Source organism: Schistocerca piceifrons, chromosome 2, assembly GCF_021461385.2.
Source record: "Schistocerca piceifrons isolate TAMUIC-IGC-003096 chromosome 2, iqSchPice1.1, whole genome shotgun sequence".
Classification (NCBI taxonomy): domain Eukaryota; kingdom Metazoa; phylum Arthropoda; class Insecta; order Orthoptera; family Acrididae; genus Schistocerca; species Schistocerca piceifrons.
The window spans coordinates 255,546,862-255,569,707 of NC_060139.1; the positions used below are offsets into that span (position 1 = coordinate 255,546,862).

General features: G+C 42.1%; 1 protein-coding gene across 1 annotated transcript in view; it reads right to left on the minus strand.

Annotated features, from left to right (window-relative positions):
• Positions 1–22,846, minus strand: part of LOC124776698 (mucin-12-like) — a 321,070-nt gene that overhangs the window by 83,852 nt on the left and 214,372 nt on the right. The window contains exon 4 of the mRNA XM_047251803.1: positions 14,776–15,015. Coding sequence (XP_047107759.1) covers positions 14,776–15,015 — 240 coding nt within the window. The remainder of the gene's footprint in view (positions 1–14,775; positions 15,016–22,846) is intronic.

Here is a 22,846-nt window from a genome sequence, read left to right on the forward strand (position 1 = left end):
TGTTCATGAAAACCGCAAATTGCATGTTGTGCCACCACACAGTGAGACCTTCGGAGATGGTGGTCCAAATCACTGTACACACCGGTACCTCTAATACCCAGTAGCATGTCCTCTTGCATTAATGCATGCCTGTATTTGTTGTGGCATTCTATCCACAAGTTCATCAAGGCACTGTTGGTCCAGATTGCCCCATTCCTCAACAGCGATTTGACGTGGATCCCTCAGAGTGTTTGGTAGGTAACGTTGTCCATAAACAGCCCTTTTCAATCTATCCCAGGCATGTTCGATTGGGTTCATGTCTGGAGAACATGCTGACCACTCTAATCGAGCAATGTCATTATCCTGAAGGAAGTCATTCATAAGATATGCACGGTGGGGGCAAGAATTGTCGTCCAAGACGACGAATGCTTTACCAATATGCTGCCAATATGGTTGCACTATCAGTCAGAGGATGGCATTCACGTATCATACAGACATTATAGCACCTTCCATGACCACCAGCGGCATACGTCAGCCCCACATAATGCCACCCCAAAACAATAGGGAACCTCCACTTTGCTGCACTCTCTGGGCAGTGTGTTCAGCCTGACTGGGTTGCCTCCAAACGTGTCTCCAACGATTGTCTGGTTGAAGGCATATGCGACACTCATTGGTGAGAGAACGTGATGCCAATCCTGAGCGGTCCATTCGGCATGTTGTTGGGCCCATCTGTACCACACTGCATGGTGTCGTGATTTCAAAGATGGACCTCGCCATGGACGTCGGGAGTAGAGTTTGTGCATCATGCAGCCTGTTGCGCACAATTTGAGTCATTAACACGACATTCTGTGGCTGCACAAAAAGCAGTACTCAACATGGTGGCATTACTGTCAGGGTTCCTCTGAGCCATAATACAAAGGTAGCATCATCCACTGCAGTAGTAGCCCTTGAGCAGCCTGAGCGAGGCATGTCATTGACAGTTCTTGTCTCTCTGTATCTCCTCCATGTCCGAACAACATCACTTTGGTTCACTCCGAGACGCCTGGACACTTCTCTTGTTGAGAGCCCTTCCTGGCACAAAGGAACAATGCAAATGTGATTGATCCGTGGTATTGACCGTCTAGGCATAGTTGAACTACAGACAACATGAGTCATGTACCTCCTTCCTGGTGGAATGACTGGAAATGACTGGCTGTCGGACCACCTCCATCTAATAGGCGCTGCTCATGCATAGTTGTTTACATCTTTGGGCGGGTTTAGTGATGCCTCTGAACAATCAACGGGACTGTGTCTGTGATACAATATCCACAGTCAACGTCTATTTTCAGGAGTTCTGGGAACCGGGGTGACGCAAAACTTTTCTTGATGTGTGTTTCCTGACTATGTCTCAATATGGTTTCAGGCCCCAAATGTCAACAGTCAAAGATACTGAAGGTATTATTTCTTTTGACCAAAGCTTTTTTGGATGAAAATTACCTAAATGAAGCCACACTAATTGTCATACTAGGTAGGGTTGATTTGGTGGAAGAGAGCAAACAGTGAGGTCAATGGTCTCATTCAATCAGGGAAGGACCGGAAAGGAAGTCGACCGTGCCCTTTCAAAGGGACCATCCCGGCCTTTGCCAATCATACTAGGGCATTTGATTGTGTAAACAATAAACTATTACTACAGAAACTGGAGCAATATGGCATTATTACCTACATTACTAAAATGCTATCCTGGAACCCACAGCCCAGTACCATTTGCAGCATAGGGGCAACAAAAACTTGATTTTCATTATTTCGCATGTTTGTTTACTGAATTTAATTTAATTTATTTATTTATAAAGTTTATCGCTTACTATTCTTTTGTTGTCCATGCAGTAAAACTACAGCATCAGATGTGACATTTCAATTTATTACTTCTTTACTCAACACTCCTCCTGCTTTCCACATAGAAGAAAAGTATAACAAACAAGTATAGCCTAAAGCAGTCTGCACATTGACGTAATACTCACCGAGAATCTAGGTAAATAGATCTAAAACCATATCTCAGAAGCCACAGTAGAGTTATGAATATATAGGTATATATCCATTTAATATATTAATATATTACCTCCACAGGCACAATGTCTCTCACTAAACCTCTTTAAAAAGAAAATTCAAAAATGGCTGAAAGACAAGACTTTTTACACACTTTAAGAATTTCAGAACTGTGCAGAAGATACTCTAACTTACTAAATAATCCCAAGAAAGGAGAATTAAATCAAGAAAATAAGTAAATTACAGGGAAAAACTGCTGGTCTTTGCTTGCCTTCACAAGGCAGAAATAATTGTACCACCAGTGGACACACATAAAAGAGATGCACTACCTATGTTTCAAAGCTAATAGCTGTTCCATTGCACAATGTTAAAAAGATCGAGAGGGGAGACAGCCACCTATTCTGTCTACCCTCACTCTACAAGCAACTGAAATGAGTACGTCACAATTGGCAGACAGCTGAAATCTAGCAAATAAATATGGCACAAACATAAACATTAGGCTATGCTACAGGTTGATCTGTTACCACAACTTTTATTTGGCATTCAATTTCATTGATGTCACCACCTCACAACCAACTATTACCTTTCATCTTAACCTAGCACTTGAGCTACTCTACAGATAAATCTATCAGCACAAACGCATCAACCAATCTCAGCCAAACACCAGTTGAACCATACTCATTTTAGCAACTAATCTCATTATCTCCTCTTCACTACAGTTGGGTTTCTATCATCCTGATGACAGAGTAAATCTGTTACACTCATTGAAGGGCCAGAAACAAACTAGAAACATGACAGCAAGTACCAGTATGCCTCATTGACATCAAAGGGTGCAACATCAGCATGTGAAATAGTTCAAATGAGGGAGAGTCACTGCTATCTGGCAAATCGGTTTGGCCTAGAAGCAATCAGCAATGTTGAACCACAGGTTTCTATTTTGGATTCCTTGTTGCTTCTGCTATACAAGATGATTTTTTGCTTGCATTGTCAGAAAACGTTATGTTTGTCTTTTCTGTGTATCATATAGTTATAGAAATAAAATGTAGTGCAAGTTTTCTTTATGAAAAGGGATTTAATGAAATCATCTATAGTTTGTGTAAAACAAATTAATCATCATCAAATTCTGACAGGACTCGGTACATATTATTCAGTATTTGTCACAGAACTACACCAGTTACAACATAGTCTTTTCAAACAATGAAGTAAAAGACACTGAAAGTGTGAAGTTTTGGGGACTAAAGATAGATTGCAACCTTCACTGGAAAGTCCATACTTTAGAATTAGTAAAGTGTCTTAATTCAAGTAGATTTGTCATCTGCTGTATGCATGGTTTGGTTTCCTGATGTAAAAAAAGCTAATGATTTTTGGGGAAACTCAACTAACAGGGAGGGTAAAAAAAAGTGTCTCCTGCAAACTCCATCTGGTGCTACAGTAGAGTTGGCGAGAGAGGATCCCTGAAGTGACATGTTGGTTTGGTGCAGTTCCTTCATGCACCTATCCCAACCAACCAAGTAATGTTATTTTGCATAAATCTCTACATAATCACCTCAATGTTGCCACAGCTCTACATCTACACTTATATTCTTCAGACCATCATTAAGTGCATGGCAGAGGGTACATCCGATTCTACCAGTTATTAGATTTTCTTCCCGTTCCTCTCACATATAAGGTGCGGGAAGTGATTGTTTGAATGCCTCTGTTTGTGCAGTAATTATTCTAATCTTATCCACATGATCCCGAAGTGAACAATATGTAGCAGGTTGTAGTATATTCCTAGAGTCATCACTTAAAACCGGTTCTTCAAACTTTGTTAATAGATTTCTCAGGATACTTTACATCAATCTTCAATAGTCTTTCAGTTCAGTTCCTTCAGTATCTCTTGACACTCTCCCACAGAACGAACAAATCTGTTACCATTCATGCTTTCCTTCTGTGTGTATGTGCAATATCCCCTGTTAGCCCCATTTTTACGGTTCCTACACACTCGAACAGTGTTCTAGAACCAGTCACATGAGTGATTTGTAAGCAATCTCACTCATAGACTGATTGCACTTCCACAGTGTTCTGCCAATAAACCAGACTACCACTCCTTTACCCAAAACTGAGCCTATGTTATCATTCAATTTCATATTCCTACAAAGTGTTACACTCAGGCATTTATTTGGCCAACTCCAACAGTGACTCACTGATATTATAGTCATAGGATACTACTTTTTTTTCATTATGTGAAGTGCATAATTTTACATTTCTGAAAGTTTAGATCAAGCTGTCAATTTCTGCACCAAGTTGAAATCTTATCAAGACCTGACTGATTATTTTATACAGCATTATAAATAACTGCAACATCTGCTAAAAGCCTGTTTTTACTATTAATATTGCCTGCAAGGTCATCACCTGCCATGTTATCTGAGAGCACTAATGCGCTGCTTCCTGGACTCAGGTAGGTGCGTCGGCCCCGGATTGAATCCACCTGGCGGATTAACGGCATGGGCCGATGTGCCGGCCAGCCTGGATTTGGTTTTTAGGCGATTTTTGACATCCCACTAGGTGAATACTGGGCTGGTCCCCACAACTCTTTCATGGTTTACACTCTAGACACAGACAGCTGGGGTACACTGATTCCATCCCGGGGAGAAAGAGGGGAAGGGGGGGGGGGCGGTATGGGGTGGCAGCAGGATGGGCATCTGGTCCCCCTTTTCAAATTAACCATGCCAAATCCGATTGCAACAATGCTGACCCTGCAAAAAACTGTGGGACAAGGCACAAGCAAAAGAATAAGATTGTCTGCAAGGTCATTAATATACAACAGGAACAGCAATGGTTCCAACACACTTCCCTAGTGCACACCAGAAGTTAACTTCTATAGGCGACAATGACTCTCCATCCAAGATAACACATTGCGTCCTCCCTACCAAAAAGTCTCAGTTCAGTCATAAATTTAACTTAATACCCCATATGATCACACTTTTAACAATAAGCACTGCTGTGGTACTGAGTCAAATGCTGAGTCAAAATCAAGAAATACTGCATCTACCTGACTGCCCTGATCCAAAGTTTTTAGTATGTCATGTGAGGAAAGTGCGAGCTGTGTTTCACAAGATCAATGTTTTCAGAATCCATGCTGGATGGCACTGAGGAGGTCATTCTGTTCAAGATCCCTCATTCTGTTTGAGCTCAGAAAATGTTCTAAGACTCTGGATGTCAAGGATATTGGATGGTAGTTTTGTGGATCACTTCTACTACTCTTCTTGAGATGAGTGTAACCTGGATTTTTTTCCAAGAAATGGGAACAATTTTTTGTTCAAGGGGTTTATGACAGATTACAGTTATAAGAGGAGTTAATTCAGTCACAAAATTCAGTACAGAATCTTATAGGGATTCCATTGAGTCCTGGACCTTTGTTCAAGTTGAACGATTTCAGCCATTTATCAACACCACTGACTCAATGAACAACTGCGGTTTTTGACAGTAACCATTTGTGCTTAGCAGTTGAAAGCTGGGAAGAGTGTTGCAGGCTGCCACGAATCATCTCTCATCGACTGTAGTACTATTCTAGCACATCCTGCAAAGGCCTTGTCTACTATTCGAGACCACTTTAATATGTCATAGCTGCACCTTTAAATACAGTCAAGTTCTTGATAATAAACAACAAAGTTAAGGACTTTAGTCAGTACCTTTTCGTTCCCATACTGATCTGCTGCCTGGCCATGGATGTAGCTGAGCGTTCACCATGTATGTTGGGCAAGGCAATTAGTGCAACATCCCAAGTTCATTGTGAGGCCAATATTTCTCATGGACCTGGAGCCAACCTGAATGATCTTGCTAATTGCTGTCTGATTTAAAAACCAATGTTCAATGCAATTTGAAAGTTGTCACCTTCACGAGTATATGCAAATACATATATGTACCAAATATATACAATGTCAATCAATGTGTATGTTTATTTACTTCCTCTCCATATATTGCACTCTAATAGTTCTAGACATAAGAGGAATCATGCCACCATGTCTGAATGGTATGTTTAATATGTTCATACAGGTAAGTATTAATGGTGTCCGCCCCCGGTAGCTGAGTGGTCAGCATGACAGAATGTCAATCCTAAGGGCCCGGGTTCGACTAGTGGCTTGGTCGGATATTTTCTCCATTCAGGGACTGGGTGTTGTGTTGTGTTGTCCTAATCATCATCATTTCATCCCCATTGACACGCCAGTCACTGAAGTGGCATCAAATTGAAAGACTTGCACCCGGTGAACGATCTACTTGACAGGAGGCCCTAGTCACATGACATTTACATTTTAGTTTTAATGGTATCAACAAACTGTTATATACAACTACATGATGTGTGTGCATTAATGCCCCTAGAAGTGGCAATTAAAATTTTAATTTGTAACTTTAAAATTATTTTAATGACCAGATATGCTTTTTAGACTCGTATGTGTGAACACCCGAAAAAGAAGCAGATATTTGCCACAGTTTAGTGTTGTTAGAGTTTTTTGCATTACAGCGTTTTATATTATGCTTCAGGAGGTAGTTTCTAACAAAACACACACTGATGGGGCTTTGACTTGCTCGATAAGAAATAATGTCTCTTGCTGTTTAATCTTAAAATGTACCTAACCAGAGTGTTTATATTAACTATGCACACCCAACTTACCCCATTTTATTTATGACAGTGGCTCTAAACAAACCCCAATATTCGTAATGTGTGGCCCTTGCCTATGTAATGTAAGTTATCCCACTGGACGTTGAATCTGTTAAATCTTATTATATGGTAGTGTAACACAGTGTATTTCCACAGCCCTAAAGATACTTGCATTGGTAAAGTGGAACGTGCAAAAATAAAGAAGTAGTTATGTGTGACTTGTGGCTGTTCTACAATTTTAATTTCTAATGGTCACTGTTCCCCTGCAGGCTAATGCCTGCACTGGCTAAATTTGTAAAACATGGTAGTAGACCATTGTTTTAAGACATAAAACCAATGAGCTATCTTGCATTTTATATGTAGCACAGTGTCTGGAATGACCTTTGGTTGTTTGTTTGGTTGGTTGGTTTAAAAGTGGGGGTGGGGACAACAAACTGCTAGGTCATCTGTCCCTCGTTCCAATTAAAATAGTTTCACAAGGATGGTAATAAAATAATCGAGACATACAAAACACAGTTGAAAGAAAGGATTAAACCTCAAGAATGAAAGAAGGGCAAAACACACTAAAATGGACAAAATTGGACAAGAAAACCACAGAGCGACGCAAGAAACACATAGAAGAGATCAAAACCAGAGAGCAGATTACCATGGCTGGCTGATCATGTGAATAAAAAGCAAAGCCAGCCACTCTGCAACACATTAAAACCTCCAGCCTATAAGCACTAGGGTGGAGGACACAGAGGGACAAAGCACATGCACTAAAACTTAGATCAAATGATAGAGCCAACCCTCAAGAATAAAACATAAAACTAAAGCTGCTGTTGAGGCACTGTCACTCAATACTGAAGGTAGGGTGCTGGGACAGTTAAAAGTCCGCCACAGAGCAGCTAAAAGTGGGCAGTCCAGCAAGAGGTGTACGACCACCATTTCAGAGCCACAGTGACACCAAGGTGGGTCCTTGTGACAGAGGAGGCATTAGCCACGTATGGGCAATGCAGAGCCGGCAGATGACAACTCATTCCCTGCAAGAGGACAGCAAGGAAAACTTCCACACATTCTTAGTCTCCTTAATGATACGCGGTTTGTTGTGTGTAATGCTATGCCATTCTGTCTCCCAAAGCCAAAACAACCCTGTGGCATAAGACAGAATGCAGGTCAGTTTCAGAGATGCCCATCTTCAGAAGTGGCTTCCACATAGCCTGCTTGGCCAACCTGTCAGCAAGTTCATTGCCTGGGATTCTGACATGTCCTGGGGTCCACACAAACACCACTGAATGACGGGACCGTTCCAGGGCATAGACGGATTCCTGAATGGACACTACCAAAAGATGGCGAGGTAGCACTGGTTGATAGTTTGTAGGCTGCTCAAGGAGTCAGTACACAGGAAAAATGACTCGCCAGGGCATGAGCGGAAGTGCTCAAGAGCACGAGATATGGCCACCAGCTCTGCAGTGAAAACACTGCAGCCATCTGGCAAGGAGTCCTGTTCAATATGTCCTTCATTAACGTATGCTAAGCCTATGTGACCATCAGCCATCGACCCATTGATGCAAACCACTTTATGGCCCCAGTACATGTCGAGAATCGAGAGGAAGTGATAACGAAGAGCTGCAGGGTTAACGGAGTCCTTAGGGCAATGCAAAACGTTCAGAAGAATCTGCAGCCTAGGTGTACAACATGGAGGTGTACATGAATGGACCTTGAGGAGAGGTGGTAACGGGAAGGTCTCTGGTTCAGACAGAAGGGTGCAGAAGCAAACCACAATCATACGCCCTGACCTGGGCTGCCGATGCAGGAGAAGAACCGCAGTGGTTTGGAAAAGGAGACAGTAATTTGGATGCACAGGAGAACTATGAATATGTGCAACATAACTGACCAGCATTTGTGCACGCTTAACCTTCAATAGAGGGACTCCGGCCTCCACCAGGACACTGGTCACCGGACTCATTCTAAAAACTCCCGTCACTAGGCGAATGCAACAGTCGTGCACTGGGTAAATGCAATGCTGAGGGCACTGCCGGACCATAAACCAGACTCCCATAGTCAACACAGAATTGAATAAGGGCTCTGTAGAGCTGCAGGAGTGTAGAGCACTCTGCACCACAGTTGGTGTTGCTCAGGCACCGGAGGGCATTGAGGTGCTGCCAGCACTCCCGCTTAAGCTGACAAAGGTGAGGTAGCCAAGTCAACTGGACATCGAAAACCAGTCCTAAGAATCGATATGACTCCACTACAGTGAGTGGATCGTCATTACGGTAAAGTTCTGATTCTGGATGAATAGTGCAATGCTGACAGAAATGTATGACACGTGACTTGGCAGCTGAAAACTGGAAGCCGTGGGGTAGAGCCCATGACTGCGCCTTGTGAATGGCTCCCTGTAGGTGCTGCTCAGCAATACCAGTACTGGACAAGCAGTACGAAATGCGGAAGTCCTCCGCATACAGAGAAGGTGAGACTGATGGCCACACAGCTGCTGCTAGACCATTAATAGCCACTAAAAATACACACAGACTCAATATGGAGCCCTGCGGAATGCCATTCTCTTGAATATGGAAGGGGAACTATGAGAGGCACCGACTTGGACACGGAAAGTACAGAGCAACAGGAAGTTTTAGATAAAAATCAGGCAAGGATATGATGTCGTCAGGTCATATCGTATGCTTTACGTAAGTCAAAAAAGACAGCAACCAGATGTTGGAACCTGGATAAGGCTGTTCAGATGGCAGACTCTAGGGACACAGGATTAACAGTGGTAGAGCAAACCTGGTGGAAGCCGCACTGACATGGAGCCAGTAGGCCATGTGACTCCAGGACCCAACCCAACTGCCGACACAACATACATTCCAGCAGCTTACAAAGAGAGTTGGTGAGGCCAATGGGCCAGCAGCTATCCACATCAAGCAGGTTTTAACGGGTTTGAGCACCAGAATGATGGTGCTCTACCGCCACTGCGATGGGAAGATGCCATTGTATCAGATCCAGTTGAAGATGACGAGGAGATGTCACTTGTCGTCAGACGAGAGATGTTTAATCATCTGACTGTGGATCCAACCTGGCCCATGACCTGTGTCAAGGCAATGTGCAAGGGCTCTGAGGAGCTCCCACTCAGTAAATGGGGCATTATGGGGGTTCACTGTGGGAGACAACTTTCCTTTTCATCTGTCATTTGAGGGTGCAAAAGGCTGGGGGGTAATTCTCCAACACAGAGGCTCGAGCATAGTGCTCAGCAAAGTGCTTGGAATTTGCGTTTGCGTCAGTAGATAACACGCCATTGATGTTAATTGCCAGGGACACCTCTTTGGTCCGGTAACCAAAAAGATGTCTGATGTTCCTCCAGACTTGGGAAGGTGACATATGGCACCCAATTGTCAACACATACCTCTCCCAACATTCCTGTTTCCGTTGTTTTATAAGATAGCTAAGGCTGGCATGGAGCTGATTAAAGGCTATTAGGTGCTCTAGGGAAAGGTGCCGCTTATATTGCTGTAGAGCTCGCCAACACTCTTTAGTTGCCTCAGCGACTTCTGGCACCCACCAAGGGACTGTCTTTCACCGGGGTCACCATAAAGAACAAGGGATTGCATTTTCCACCACAGAAACGATCGTTGTAGTGACCTGCTCAATGACAACATTGATGGCACCATGTGGGGGAGGGGACTGTCTTTCACCGGGGTCACCATAAAGAACAAAGGATTGCATTTTCCGCCGCAGAAACGATCGTTGTAGTGACCTGCTCAATGACAACATTGATGGCACCATGTGGGGGAGATTCAAAGGTGGCAGCAGAGGTGAAGGCTTCCTAGTGTACCTTGTTTAAAGCTTATGGGCATAACGCTGGGGGAGCGACAGGAAGGTGGGGAAGTGGTCACTACCACACAGGTAGTCATGTGCTCTCCAGTGGATAGATGTGAGAGGGCCATGTCTGCAAACCGAGAGATCAATGGCCGTATGTGTGCCATGTGCCACATTGAAATGTGTGGGGGGCACCTGTATGTAAGAGGCAGAGGTCGAGTTGTGAAAGTAAATTTTCGACATCACTACCTCGGTCAGTAAGCATGGTGCCACCCCACAAGGGGCTATGTGTGTTGATATCTCCCAAAAGTAGGAAAAGTTTAGGGAGTTGATCAATCAGTGCAGCCAATACACTCAGGGATACTGCACCATCTGGAGGGAAATAAACATTGCAGACAGTTATTTCCTGCAGTGTCCTTATCCTGTCAGCCACAGCTTCAAGAGGGGTTTGAAGGGGCACAGGTTCACCGCATACAGACTTCAGGACATAGACGCAAACTTCACCTGACACTCTATAATAGTCACTATAGTTTCTGTAATACCCCTTACAGCCGCAGAGGGCAGGGTCCGCTTTGGTGGGGAGCAGGTTTCCTGGACAGCAATGCAGAAAGCAGGTGTAAAGCTTAACAATTGCCATAGCTCAGCCAGGTGGTGGAAAAAACCTCCGCAATTCCACTGGAGGATTATGTGATCATGAGACTGGGAAGGCATGAAACACTCAATTAGGCAGTCTGCGCCTCAGGGTCACCTGCTGCCACCTGAGGAGTACTTGTGATAGACATCCATTGTGTCTGACGGCCCAGCAAGATCTAGGTCCTCAGCGGACGCCAGAATCTCCACCTCATCCTCAGACACAGAGCTTGTAGCTAGTGGTGGTGTGCATGCCACCACAGTGCCTTGGTTCTTGGGGGTCTTTTTCTTTTTTGGTTTCTCTCGCTGCTCCTTAGGTTTGTCTGGCTGGGAGGGCTTCACTGATTCAGTCTCAGGGACTGGGGAGGACCGTGAAGCTCTACGATCAGCTACCTGTGGTTGTTTCAGCAACTTGCGGGTGTCAGATATGCTGCTGGTAGAAACCGGGGAAGGGAGTGACCCAAGGGATCCCTTCCTGGCAAGAGGAACAGAAGAAGACTTACACTTCTCTGGCTGAGAAGTGGGCCCTGATGTCCCTGATGGTTGAGGGGTGTTACTTCTGAAGTAGATTGTGCAGGAGCAACAGCTCTGAGAGCCAACTGTACGTAGAGGAACGGAAGATGGTAAAACCGTAGTCATAGTGGCGGCACACGTTGACGTCATATGCACAAGATGTAGCCTCTCATATTTTCTCTTAGCCTCAGTGTAGGTCAGTCGGTCCAGGGTCTTGTATTCCATTATTTTTCTTTCTTTCTGGAGAATCCTGCAGTCTGGCGAGCAAGGCAAATTGTGCTCTCTGCAGTTGACACAGATGGGAGGTGGGGCACAGGGAGTATTGGGATGTGAACGATGTCCACAATCCTGACAGGTGATGCTGGAAGTACAGTGGGAGGACATATGACACTTAAAAACACCACATCGGGGGAGGGATATATGGCTTTATTTCACAGTGGTAGACCATCACCTTGACCATCTCGGGTAATGTGTCACCCTCGAAGGCCAAAATGTGGGAACCTGATCATCCCTAAGACCCCAGTGGAAACGCCAGATGAAACAGACACCTCACTGCTCTAAATTGGAATGCAGCTCATCGTCAGACTGCAAAAGAAGGTCCCTGTGAAATATGGTACCCTGGACCATATTTAAACTTTTATTGGGCACGATGGAAACAGAAACATCCCTCAGCTTGTCACAGGCGAGTAGTCCCCATAACTGGGCAGACGATGCTGTTCTGATCAAGACCGACCCTGACCACATTTTGGGCAAGTGCTCCACCTCCCCAAACTTGTCCTCTAAATGCTCCACAAAAAACTGAGGTTTCATTGACAAGAAAGATTCCCCATCAACTCTTGTACATACAAGGTACTGGGATGAATAAGCTTCGCTGCCATCCTTAGCCTGGTGTTCTTCCCAGGGTGTGGCTGGGGAGGGGGGGGGGGGGGCAATTTGGGGTTGTATTTCTTAGCACTGAAGTTAGACCTTGACCGCTTAGAGTCTGCTGGTGTTTGATCACCAGCAAGAGATGATGTACTATGCTTCATGGTGTGTCATTCGCCCTGATGCCACACACTCTGACCACTGGCTCTCTCCATGGGCACCACCCAGCTTCAGCAAAGACCACCTGGCAGGATGGCCATTGCTGGGAGTCCTGATGCCCCAGGGTGACGGGCATCTACTCCTTGGCATACGTGGGGAGTTAATGGGGCAGGCATCAGCACAGTGATCCCTGTGTGGTCAGGGGGCTACAACCAACAGAGTACATGGTGGTTTCACCACAATGGACTGGTTACCGTGATGGAGGCACAAATGAGCTAAGAAGTACATCATCATTGACAGCACAGAAAGCGATACTGCACAGATGATGGAGGAAAATGCACCCTGGATGGTGGCCTCGCCCAACAGCTGGAGAATGAGCGTCGACGAAGGATGCAAGAGTTCTCAGTGCATGATGGACACTATGTACCATGTAAGGTGCCCTTCCCCAGTTGGCTCACTCTTCGGGAAAATTTTGAAAAATGGAGGTCAAACCCTATAGGGGCAATCACATACGGCCGAAACACGTGAGACTGCCATTAGTCATTTTTTACGACAGGCAGGAATACCTTGGGCCTATTCTAACCCCTGGACTCACAGGGGCCTGGAGTGGCCTTTAGCATGGTTTTTAAGGTGATATTTGTATATATAGGGTGTCTATAACTGAAGTTCCAGTTACAAAACGCTGTGGACTGAGAAGTACTGCTGAAGATGATGTAAAATTTGAACAGTTTATTATTGATCCATAGGGAAACATCATGGGGAAAAAAAAGAAGAAGATTTTATCTATAGCAAGCATCATAATATGCAGAGCAACAGACACACAGGACACAATGTTTCCTTAATTTGTATCCCCCCCCCCTCCCTCCCCGCCCCCAAACACACACAACTGCAGTCGTGTGCGCAAGTTGCGTTTGCATGAGTGTTTGGGTCTGTCTGTCTGTTGTCTACTTTTGACGAGGGCCTTTTTGGATGAAAGCTTATTTTGTGACAGTCTTTTTGTTGTGCCTATCTGCGACTCGGCATCTCCACTATATGGCGAGTAGCAGCTATCTTTTTTATAATACTGTAACTTAGAAGCAAATGCAATATGTCATTTTATTTGGACTTTTTAGGGCACTTCTGATTATGCGCCTAGCTTTAAGACTCAATTATTGTATAAAAAGTTGTAAATAACGTTGGCCATTAAGTGATGTAGATATTTGGGATTTCCATGGTAGGGAGGACCAAACTTATAAAAGGTGATGGCTATCCTGCTCGTTCACACTTGGATGGAGTTGAAGACGCAGGACCTATGCTGGTTTGGACAGTGATCATGTCATACAGTTTTAGGGGATAGAAGTTTTTCTGTGATGATGGTCGTGACACTTAGAAATATTCTGTGCGGTAGCTCAATGGGGACTTGGAAAAATTTACAATAATCAGTGCTCTGATTTATTCTGCCAGTAGTTTGGTAGACCTTGCATTTTAATCTTAAGCTGGTTCAAAGTTAGAGTGATCTTAAATCAAGTCAAACTATAACTCTGTCTGTTTCTATTTAGCTGCACTATTTCAGCACTGATCCACACTTAGAATCATTCCAGCATGTGGCTACTGTACTTCTATTTTGTGTGTTTAGTACTTGAACTTGAGCACATGTTGTGTTTCCCATATTTTAATTATATAGTGAGCTTACAATCCACTATATGGGGAGCTCAAGCAATTTAAATCCATTTAATTTTGCTGATGAGATTAATTACCAGTCTGCTTTCAGTGTATGACAATCCACTCTATATGGGGAGCTAAGCAATTTAAATCCATTTAATTTTGCTGATGAGATTAATTACCAGTCTGCATTCAGTGTATGACAAACGATAATAAACTATTATTACTGAACTTTAAAACTTACAGTTGGTGAACATTATTTAGATTACTGCACCTATATTCAAACTAAGATTGTTTAATCTGGTTTACACATCAGGAACAATTTATTGCTTTATTTAAGAAAAGTCTACAGCTGCAGCATCCCCAAAGGCAATGCAGAGACAGCAAAATAAGTTTTATTTCAAAATATTTGCAGAACTATTGGCAGTATTATGACTTAAGAACTCCTGCTGAAGAGACGATAGCAGTGTACAGGATCCTAAAAGGCAAATGACACCTACTCTATTAGCAGTGCTGTGAGTGGCCAGACATACCTGCTGTAAGTTCATCAACCGCAAGTACTCTTGGTGCCGCGGACAAAGACGGTGTACTTTCCGCGGAGGTGCCGTTCTGCTCCCACCTTCGAAGGTAGAGGAGGAGGTAGAAACAGCAGACGCAGAGGCACAGCTAGACACAGAGGAGGTGTCAAAGCTGGTAGGGGTCTTGCATCGCCGGTACGGGTATGGTTGCTTCTGGATCTCGGCAAGCACCACCACTTCATCATCATCGGCACACTGCAACAATCAAACAGGGCAAGATGAGCTGCAAGCAGCCTACTGGACTGCCACAGTTGGACAAAAAAGTTGAAAACCTGTCCATTTTGGCAAATGATTGCCTCTGGCCGAATCATTGCATTTATATCATTAAAACATCACCTCCAAGAAGGAGTTTAACTTCATGTGTGTATATAGTAAATTAAGAAGAATACATGATAAAAATTTTAGGTGATCTGGGGAGTTTACCACAGGTGATAAATTTAGGATACCGGGCTGGATTCTCTGTCAGCAGCTACAGTTCTACCTCCACAGAGTCTCACGTAAAACAGCTCAGATAACTTATACAGGAATGTTGTTCTGTGCAACTCCAGTGCTGTGCCAAAGTTCATCAATGGCAGTGACTGCTGAGTGATAGCGTGCTAATCTCTCAGCAACCCATGACCAGATGTTTTCCGTTGGTGAGAGATCAGGAGCACATGCTGGCCCGGGAATCAGTCGAACACCACCTGCATTGAGGCAGTCAGGTCAGTTTGGACAACATGCAGTCTCGCTTTATTTCTTTGAAAGATAACATCACAGATACCTTGAGGATACAATAGACAATGGCCTTGGCACACCAGAAATGTAATGCCTGCTGTCCAAACTACCAGCTATGCGAACCTGAGGTGACTGTTGTGTAATCACATGCACCTATAACGTCGTGTGAGATGTAAGGTCAGTGTGATGGTGATGTATAGAAGCTATCAACATTCTCTCTCCTTGCACCCTCCACAATGGATATATTCAACATGATGACATACACAGAACCAGGACTTGTCTGAGAAGACAACATGGTGCCACTTATGTAAACAATTTGTTGTCAAGTGCACCACTTTCTATGTGGATACTTGCCTTGCTGCAAACAATTTCATTACCTGGCTCAGCAAACGTTAAGTGGCTGTATGATCCTGTACAGTCGAGTGAACAATATGTTGGTCCTCTTAGGTGTTATTCAGATGGAGCTATTAAGATCCTGCATGGTGGTATGGCCCTCTCGAATCTGTCTATTCCGTATTTGCACAAGTCATGTTATTCCAACCAAAATGATAACAATACCATAAAATTATAAACCACAGTCTTCGGGTGCCACTATCCCATTGCTGTCTTAATTCTGCAATGTGGTGGCAGACTTTCTTTGCCTTACAAGAGGCATAACACAATCTTCTCATAAGCAACCAACATTCAAATACTATTTCTGAATAAGCAACCGGTTGTGTAAACTTTCCCTACATACAGGATGTAGATGGCATTCTTCCAACACAACTTGTTTGGTTGCTCTGAAATGCTAATGATTTCCATATCTGAGCTTTCATTGTGAATGGTCGTATATAGTTGCAAAGTAGTACTACTAACTCTTGAGAAGCATCAAAAACAGTCAAGTGGGCCTCAGCCAATATAATACAGACCATAATCTCAGAGTAATATTTTAATGTGAAGTTTAGAGGCCAGGAGAATCATTATTTCATGCCATACTTATCTAACCAACTGTGTACATTTTCAGCCATTTGTCTGGGTGCATTATTATTCTGTTTTCCCTCAGGGAAAAAGTTTAGATCTTACTGCATAGTTTTATGGAAAAAAAACAAACAGATTTCCACAGAATATTATTCCCAATCACACTGCCAAACCAAAGTGCACAAAGTAAACAATCTTCTGACATTTTGATAGAAAAAACTAGCATTCATTCACATGTAGAGTAGAAGTTACTGAACTTCACAACTGACAACCTGCAAAATGCAGTTCCCAATGAGTTTTTAAAAACACTGAACATTCTGTATTAGATGGCATATTTACCGTAGGCTTGTGGTGGATTAAACTCTTGATTCGTGGAAAGGAGGATCTCTGGCCTGTGAGCCAGTGGGAAGTTAGTATGCTCTGTAGTATGTAACGATTACTCTACTCATATATATTGTGCTTAGCAATAAATAGTATCATGTTGCGTCACTATTCCGCTATCACACCTCCAGTACCCCATTTCCAACAGTGGTGACCTAGAATTTCCACGTCGCGCTGTGATTTTGCTGTTAGCCAAAAATCTGTCACTTTGATAAGGCCATCGACACGGCTACCATTACAAACAGCTCAACTACACTGTTCCTTCGCCAATACCTCACTCAGAAAAGTCGACATCATCTCTCAACATGTGCTCATGAGTGCCATGGACATTCCTATGCAAAATCGCAAAATGTCCGCGAAGGTTTGGATGATACTCCAGTGCGGAACGACATAGCGACAATACCTTTATTGTTCACCGCATCTTCGGACCAACCTCGCATTGCCGCCGATGTCCAGCAGCGAACTGTGTATTCCTGGAACTTGAGACAAAAGTAGTCCAGAGAATCACAATAAACAACGACCAGTGGCCTCCGTTAGAAATGTTAATCCAAGTGCATTCGAACTTCAGACAGGGCAAAACATTGTGTTTTCCATTGCTAGTGATTATGAGCGTTATGACACTCGCATTAACGACCTGAACCATACGGATGCCTCGCACAGTGCCGTGACGGCTGAACAACAATGGTCTGTGGCAAACCACAGTCATTCTGTTTTGTCATCCACCGGTCAATGAACCACGGGATCAAGGTTTACGAGGGGTGTTTGAAAAGTCCGTGCAAAAATAAAAAACTACTTATGTGTTTGGAATAAACCTTTTTTACTTTTTGACATAGTCTCCTTTTAGACTCATACACTTCATGCAACGCCGTTCTAATTTGTTGATCCCTCCCAAATAATAGGAATTGTCTAAGTGTGCAAAATAGCTATTAGTTGCTGTAATCACCCGCTAGTTTGAATAAAATCTTTGTCCCACCAGCCATTTCTTCAAATTGGGGAACACATAGTAGTCTGAGGGAGCCAAGTCTGGAGAACAGGGGGGATGTTAAAGAGTTGGAATGCTATTTCCATTAATTTTGGGACCACAACTGCTGAGGTGTGTGCTGGTGCATTGTCATGATGGAAAAGGACTTTTTTGCAGTCCAGTCGCTGACATTTTTCTTGCAGCTCTGTTTTCAAATGGTCCAATAACGATGAATAATGTTCACCTTCTTCTTCTTCTTCTTCTTCTTCTTCTTCTTCTTCTTGCGTTATGGCCTCTGTAGGACCACGGGTAGCTCCTTCGTGGACTGCATTTTCCTCTTCTCCCAGAACCTCTTCATTCTTTCTCTTCTCCTCTCCCGCTCTTCTTCCGAGATCTTCAGTTTCCGTTTCTCCTGGCGGCTCCACTGGTGACATTCTAATCTTTTCCTGTATTCTTCTCTGTCACTGATCTCTAGCATATTTGTAGGTGTATATTTGTTCCTCCAATTTTCCTTTCCTTCGACCTTGATCCCCAATTCCAACCAGTCTTTCCGAAGCTGAACAATTCACTTGGTTCCTGTCTTTCCCCTTGTCCCCTGTTGTTTCCCACACTCTCTTTGTCATTCTGTTCATACTCATCCTAACTACATGCCCAGCAAACCTTGCCCTTTTGAGTCTGATTTCCCCTGATATTGTTCTTATGTTCCGGTACAATTCTTCCCTAGGTCTTCGCATCCACCTCTCTCCAACTCTTTTGGGACCTAGTATTTTTCTCAGTATTTTTTTCTCTTCTTTCTCTAGTTGTTCTGCCCCATTTCATCCTAGTGTCATCGTCTCAGCAGCATATAATACTTCATTCCTCACTGTTGCCTTGTAGTAATATTCACCTGTAATAGTTTTACCCTTTTCCAGATAGTCGATGAGGATTATCCATTGCGAATCCCAAAAGACTGTCGCCATAACCATTCTGGCCGAAGGAATGGTCACCACCTTTTTTGGTGGCGATTCTCCCTTGGTAACCCATTGTTTAGATTGTTGTTTGGTCTCAGGAGTATAGTAATGTATCCATATTTATTCCACATTGAAGAAACTATGCTTAAAGTCCTGCGGATTCTTCCTGAACAGCTGCAAACCATTCTTGCAACACTTTACACAATTCCGTTTTTGGTCAAGTGTGAGCAATCGCAGAACCCATCTTGCGGATAGCTTTCTCATGTCCAAATGTTCATGCAAAGTATTATATACCCATTCATTTGAGATGTCCACAGCACTAGCAATCCCTCGCACATTAACTCTTTTGTCGTTCATCACCATATCATGGATTTTATTAATGATTTCTGGAGTCGTAACCTCCACAGGGCGTCCAGAATGTTCAAGCATCACTTGTGCCCATATGGCCACTCCGAAAATTTTGAAACCACTTGTGCAGCTAGATGTGTAGCTGTCTACTGTACATCACTGGCCATAAATACTCTCGCAAACAATAGACTATCAGTCAGTTCACAACAGATCTGAAACACTGCATATACTATGGATTATGAGCAACTCACCAGGCACATGCTACTGATGGCCAATTACAGGGCTATTTGCAAACATAGATGTGCAAAACAGTTTATCAAAAGTATTTGAATTCAAAATGCAAATACTTGGTTATTCTTTCTATTTCAAATGTAATTACAAAGTGGTTTTAAATTAAATAAGTTCAATACAAAATGCAAAATAGGTATTTTCAAAATACCTTTATTCAAATAAAATACCTGTAGCCAGTGAACATTTTAAATGCCATTTATTTCACTGATTTTAACACCATTAATTGTTCAAATCTTTCATGTTCCATCTATGATGGCCTCATTATTATTCCACCAAAGGAAAACAGTCATTCAACAGGGCCAGAACTTTGTTGTCATTACCTTTTAAATATCATAACATGTCCAGATCCATTGTAGTGTGGGCACTATCACTGGCTACAGAAGGATCAGACTCCTCAACAACATATAATAAGATTTGATACGGATGCTAATATGCCATCTTTGCTTCTGGTTCTTCTATTTTATAGAATTTCTCAAGACATCTATAACTATTTTTAATAATTTCTGTCAGCACAACACAGAATATAAGGTTATCAGCTTGCAAGCTGCTTAGCATTCTTCTCATTCTAATTCGTTGCAGCAGAAGACATCCATAGAAGGTATCTTTGTCCCCGTCTTAACTTCTGATGCCATCAGCAATAGGTTTTCAACAGCTCATGTGATCATTAGGACATTGTATTTCAGAATGAAATATTCACTCCGCAGCGGGGTGTGTGCTGATACGGTTACTCTGCCACCAGGTTTCATTTATAGTATCCTTGACTGGAAGTAGATCTTTAATAGAATCATAATACACATTTCATAGTGTTGTACGCAGTGTAACGCCCCAAGGACAGAAAACCCCAATTAACGAACTTTGTGAAAACTTAAAGTAGGGAAGTGAGTCGTCTTGACAGTGGCAACAACTATTGGTGATAAAAAAATTAATTACACTGATAATGTTTTGATTAACAACTATAACACTTAAATACTGTGAGTAACATACAAAAGAGGAGATAAAAGGAAACGGTTGTCATGCATTAGGGTCAATCCATTTAAAATCACCCAATATGAATAAAATTTGTTGCTCAACATTTTTGATTTTCTTGATTTTTTTAATCATGAGTTCCCTATAGACAGACATTCACAAAACACTGTTTTAAAAATTTTTATAAGTCACAGTTTTTTTATGGCAGCAATTTTTACAATAGCAGTTGGGCAAATTTTACTGGAAATCGAAGTTTGCAGAAAGTTTTAATTGCCAAGTTATTTTAAAAGATATCAGAATAATTCAAAAACCAGTGTGCTCAGCATGAAATGAACTTCAGGCATAATTTTTTTTAAATTTTTCTACCATGCAAGAGTGTCACTCAAACTCTTTCTGTGAAGACTCTGAAAAAATTTATCAATCTTCACTTTTTAAGGCCTTCAATTTTCATGAAGGAAAAGAGACTCACTAATAATATGTTATCTCTGTGTTGTGTAATTACATAACTACCTGCAGTAAAAGTTGCAGTCCTGAGAATGCACTCCTGTTTTTTATACAGCTTTTCAAAAATGGCCAAAACCCTTCTAACGTCAATTTTCTCAGGTCAATATCTAAAAAGGCACTGAATGAAAACAAGTGAAAATTTTACAGAATGTTCTTTATTCTCATGGGAATATCTCACAAAAAAATTATGACTGAGACTCAACTACATCGAGAGTAATAGAGCAGCAAATTTCAGTAAAAACGCTACCCCTCTACATGCTCGTGCAGTGCCAAGTTAGCAAACAAGGGCTTGAAATTTTTACAGTTGACATTGGTCAAATGATGCTTAAATCATTACATACAATAAATGATCAAATACTTCTACTTTTAAATAACAATGGGCAGAGATAACAATTGGTAAGAGTTCAATTCTTAAAATTAACGGTACATTTGTTGTACTACACTTGCATACAGTATACACATAATAATGTTTCTCCATGGATACAGATTTAAAACTTCAGTTGTAACTACCTGCCAGCTGCAATTTTCAGTTATGTTGTGTGTTCTACCAGGCACTGTTGTGAATTCCAGTGGAGTCAGCTTTCGTACTATTTTATTTGCAGGCACCCAAGCAGTGTCATTTTTGGAAAGTTGAAAGGCAGTACTTGGACCAGAAGGGTGAAAGAAAAGCACTAAAACATCATTGTTATCTTCACTTTTCTCTTCAATTTTTTCAAGCCACCACTTCTCATCATACTTACTAACAACAAAATCGTTATTTGTAAAAGATGATACATTTGTAAAAAGTATTGAAGTCTGATGATCATCGAAGTTGGAGCCTTTGGAAGTAATAAAACATCTTATTTGATTGTCACTTATGGGAACATATCTGTGATAGCTTCTTGTTCCTTTCAATGACAAACAACAATCAAATCCCTCGGTCAGCTTTGTTTTGATTTGTTCAATTTCAGTTTAAGAAACAAATATATATCTAATTCCAGTAATATTCTGTTGACAGTATTTGAACAAATCGTGTGGAGTCAGGGTCTGTTCTGTGTAAGGTCTTTGAAGGGATGCTCGTTTAACTTCTCTTTTTGTTGTTCCGCCTGTCCTATCGCAAGAATTCTTTCCGTGTGATGAGGCAAAGAAATTCCACTCTGCTCGTAAACCAAAATCATTTTTGTGTTGGCAGATATTAATGAAGTTTTTCTTATTTTTGTACTGGCTGCTTGCGCCATCACTAAAGTAGATTATCTTTTCAACATTACGTATGATATTCTTAATTTCTCTAATGAGGTGATGTTGAAATGCATGCACAGTCATGGTATTATGTTCTAGGTGGTCACTAATTACACAAATAGATTTGCAAGACATGTTGTCCTCTTTTTTAAAGTAGATGACAAACAGATGCAGTGTCGCCTGTGCATTAGTCCAGTGAAATCTCTGAATTTCATCCTGTACTGTAAATGTATAGTTTTCCGCAAAATCACCAATCACTAAACAGTGGGTTTCTTTCAGGTTTTCTTTTGTTTCCTTAAAATATTGAACTTGAGCTTTTGAGATAAAGTGATGGGATTTTAAAAGCACCAGCTTATCGACAAGAGACTGTAAAAATTCCTCACTGGGCATTATCTGTGTAATAAGCTCAACTCTATCAGTTTGTACCCATTATTTGAAAACTACTTCATCAGGCAAAATGTCAAGTTCATTTTTTAAGATATCAAGTAGGGTATCTGGTCCAGGACATCCTGCACGTATGTCAAGCATACATTTTTCATTATCAATATCACATACCCTGAAAGCTATCAGGTCTTTATAATTTGCATTAAGCTTTGCTCCTTCCATCATAAACTTTGTGTTTTGATGATGCTTGCAAACGCATACAGTATGAGTTCCTGATGAACCCGGAAGAACACACCACTTTAGTCGTAGAACAGAAAATATAGGGCGGCCAATTTTGTTATCTGGATATTTT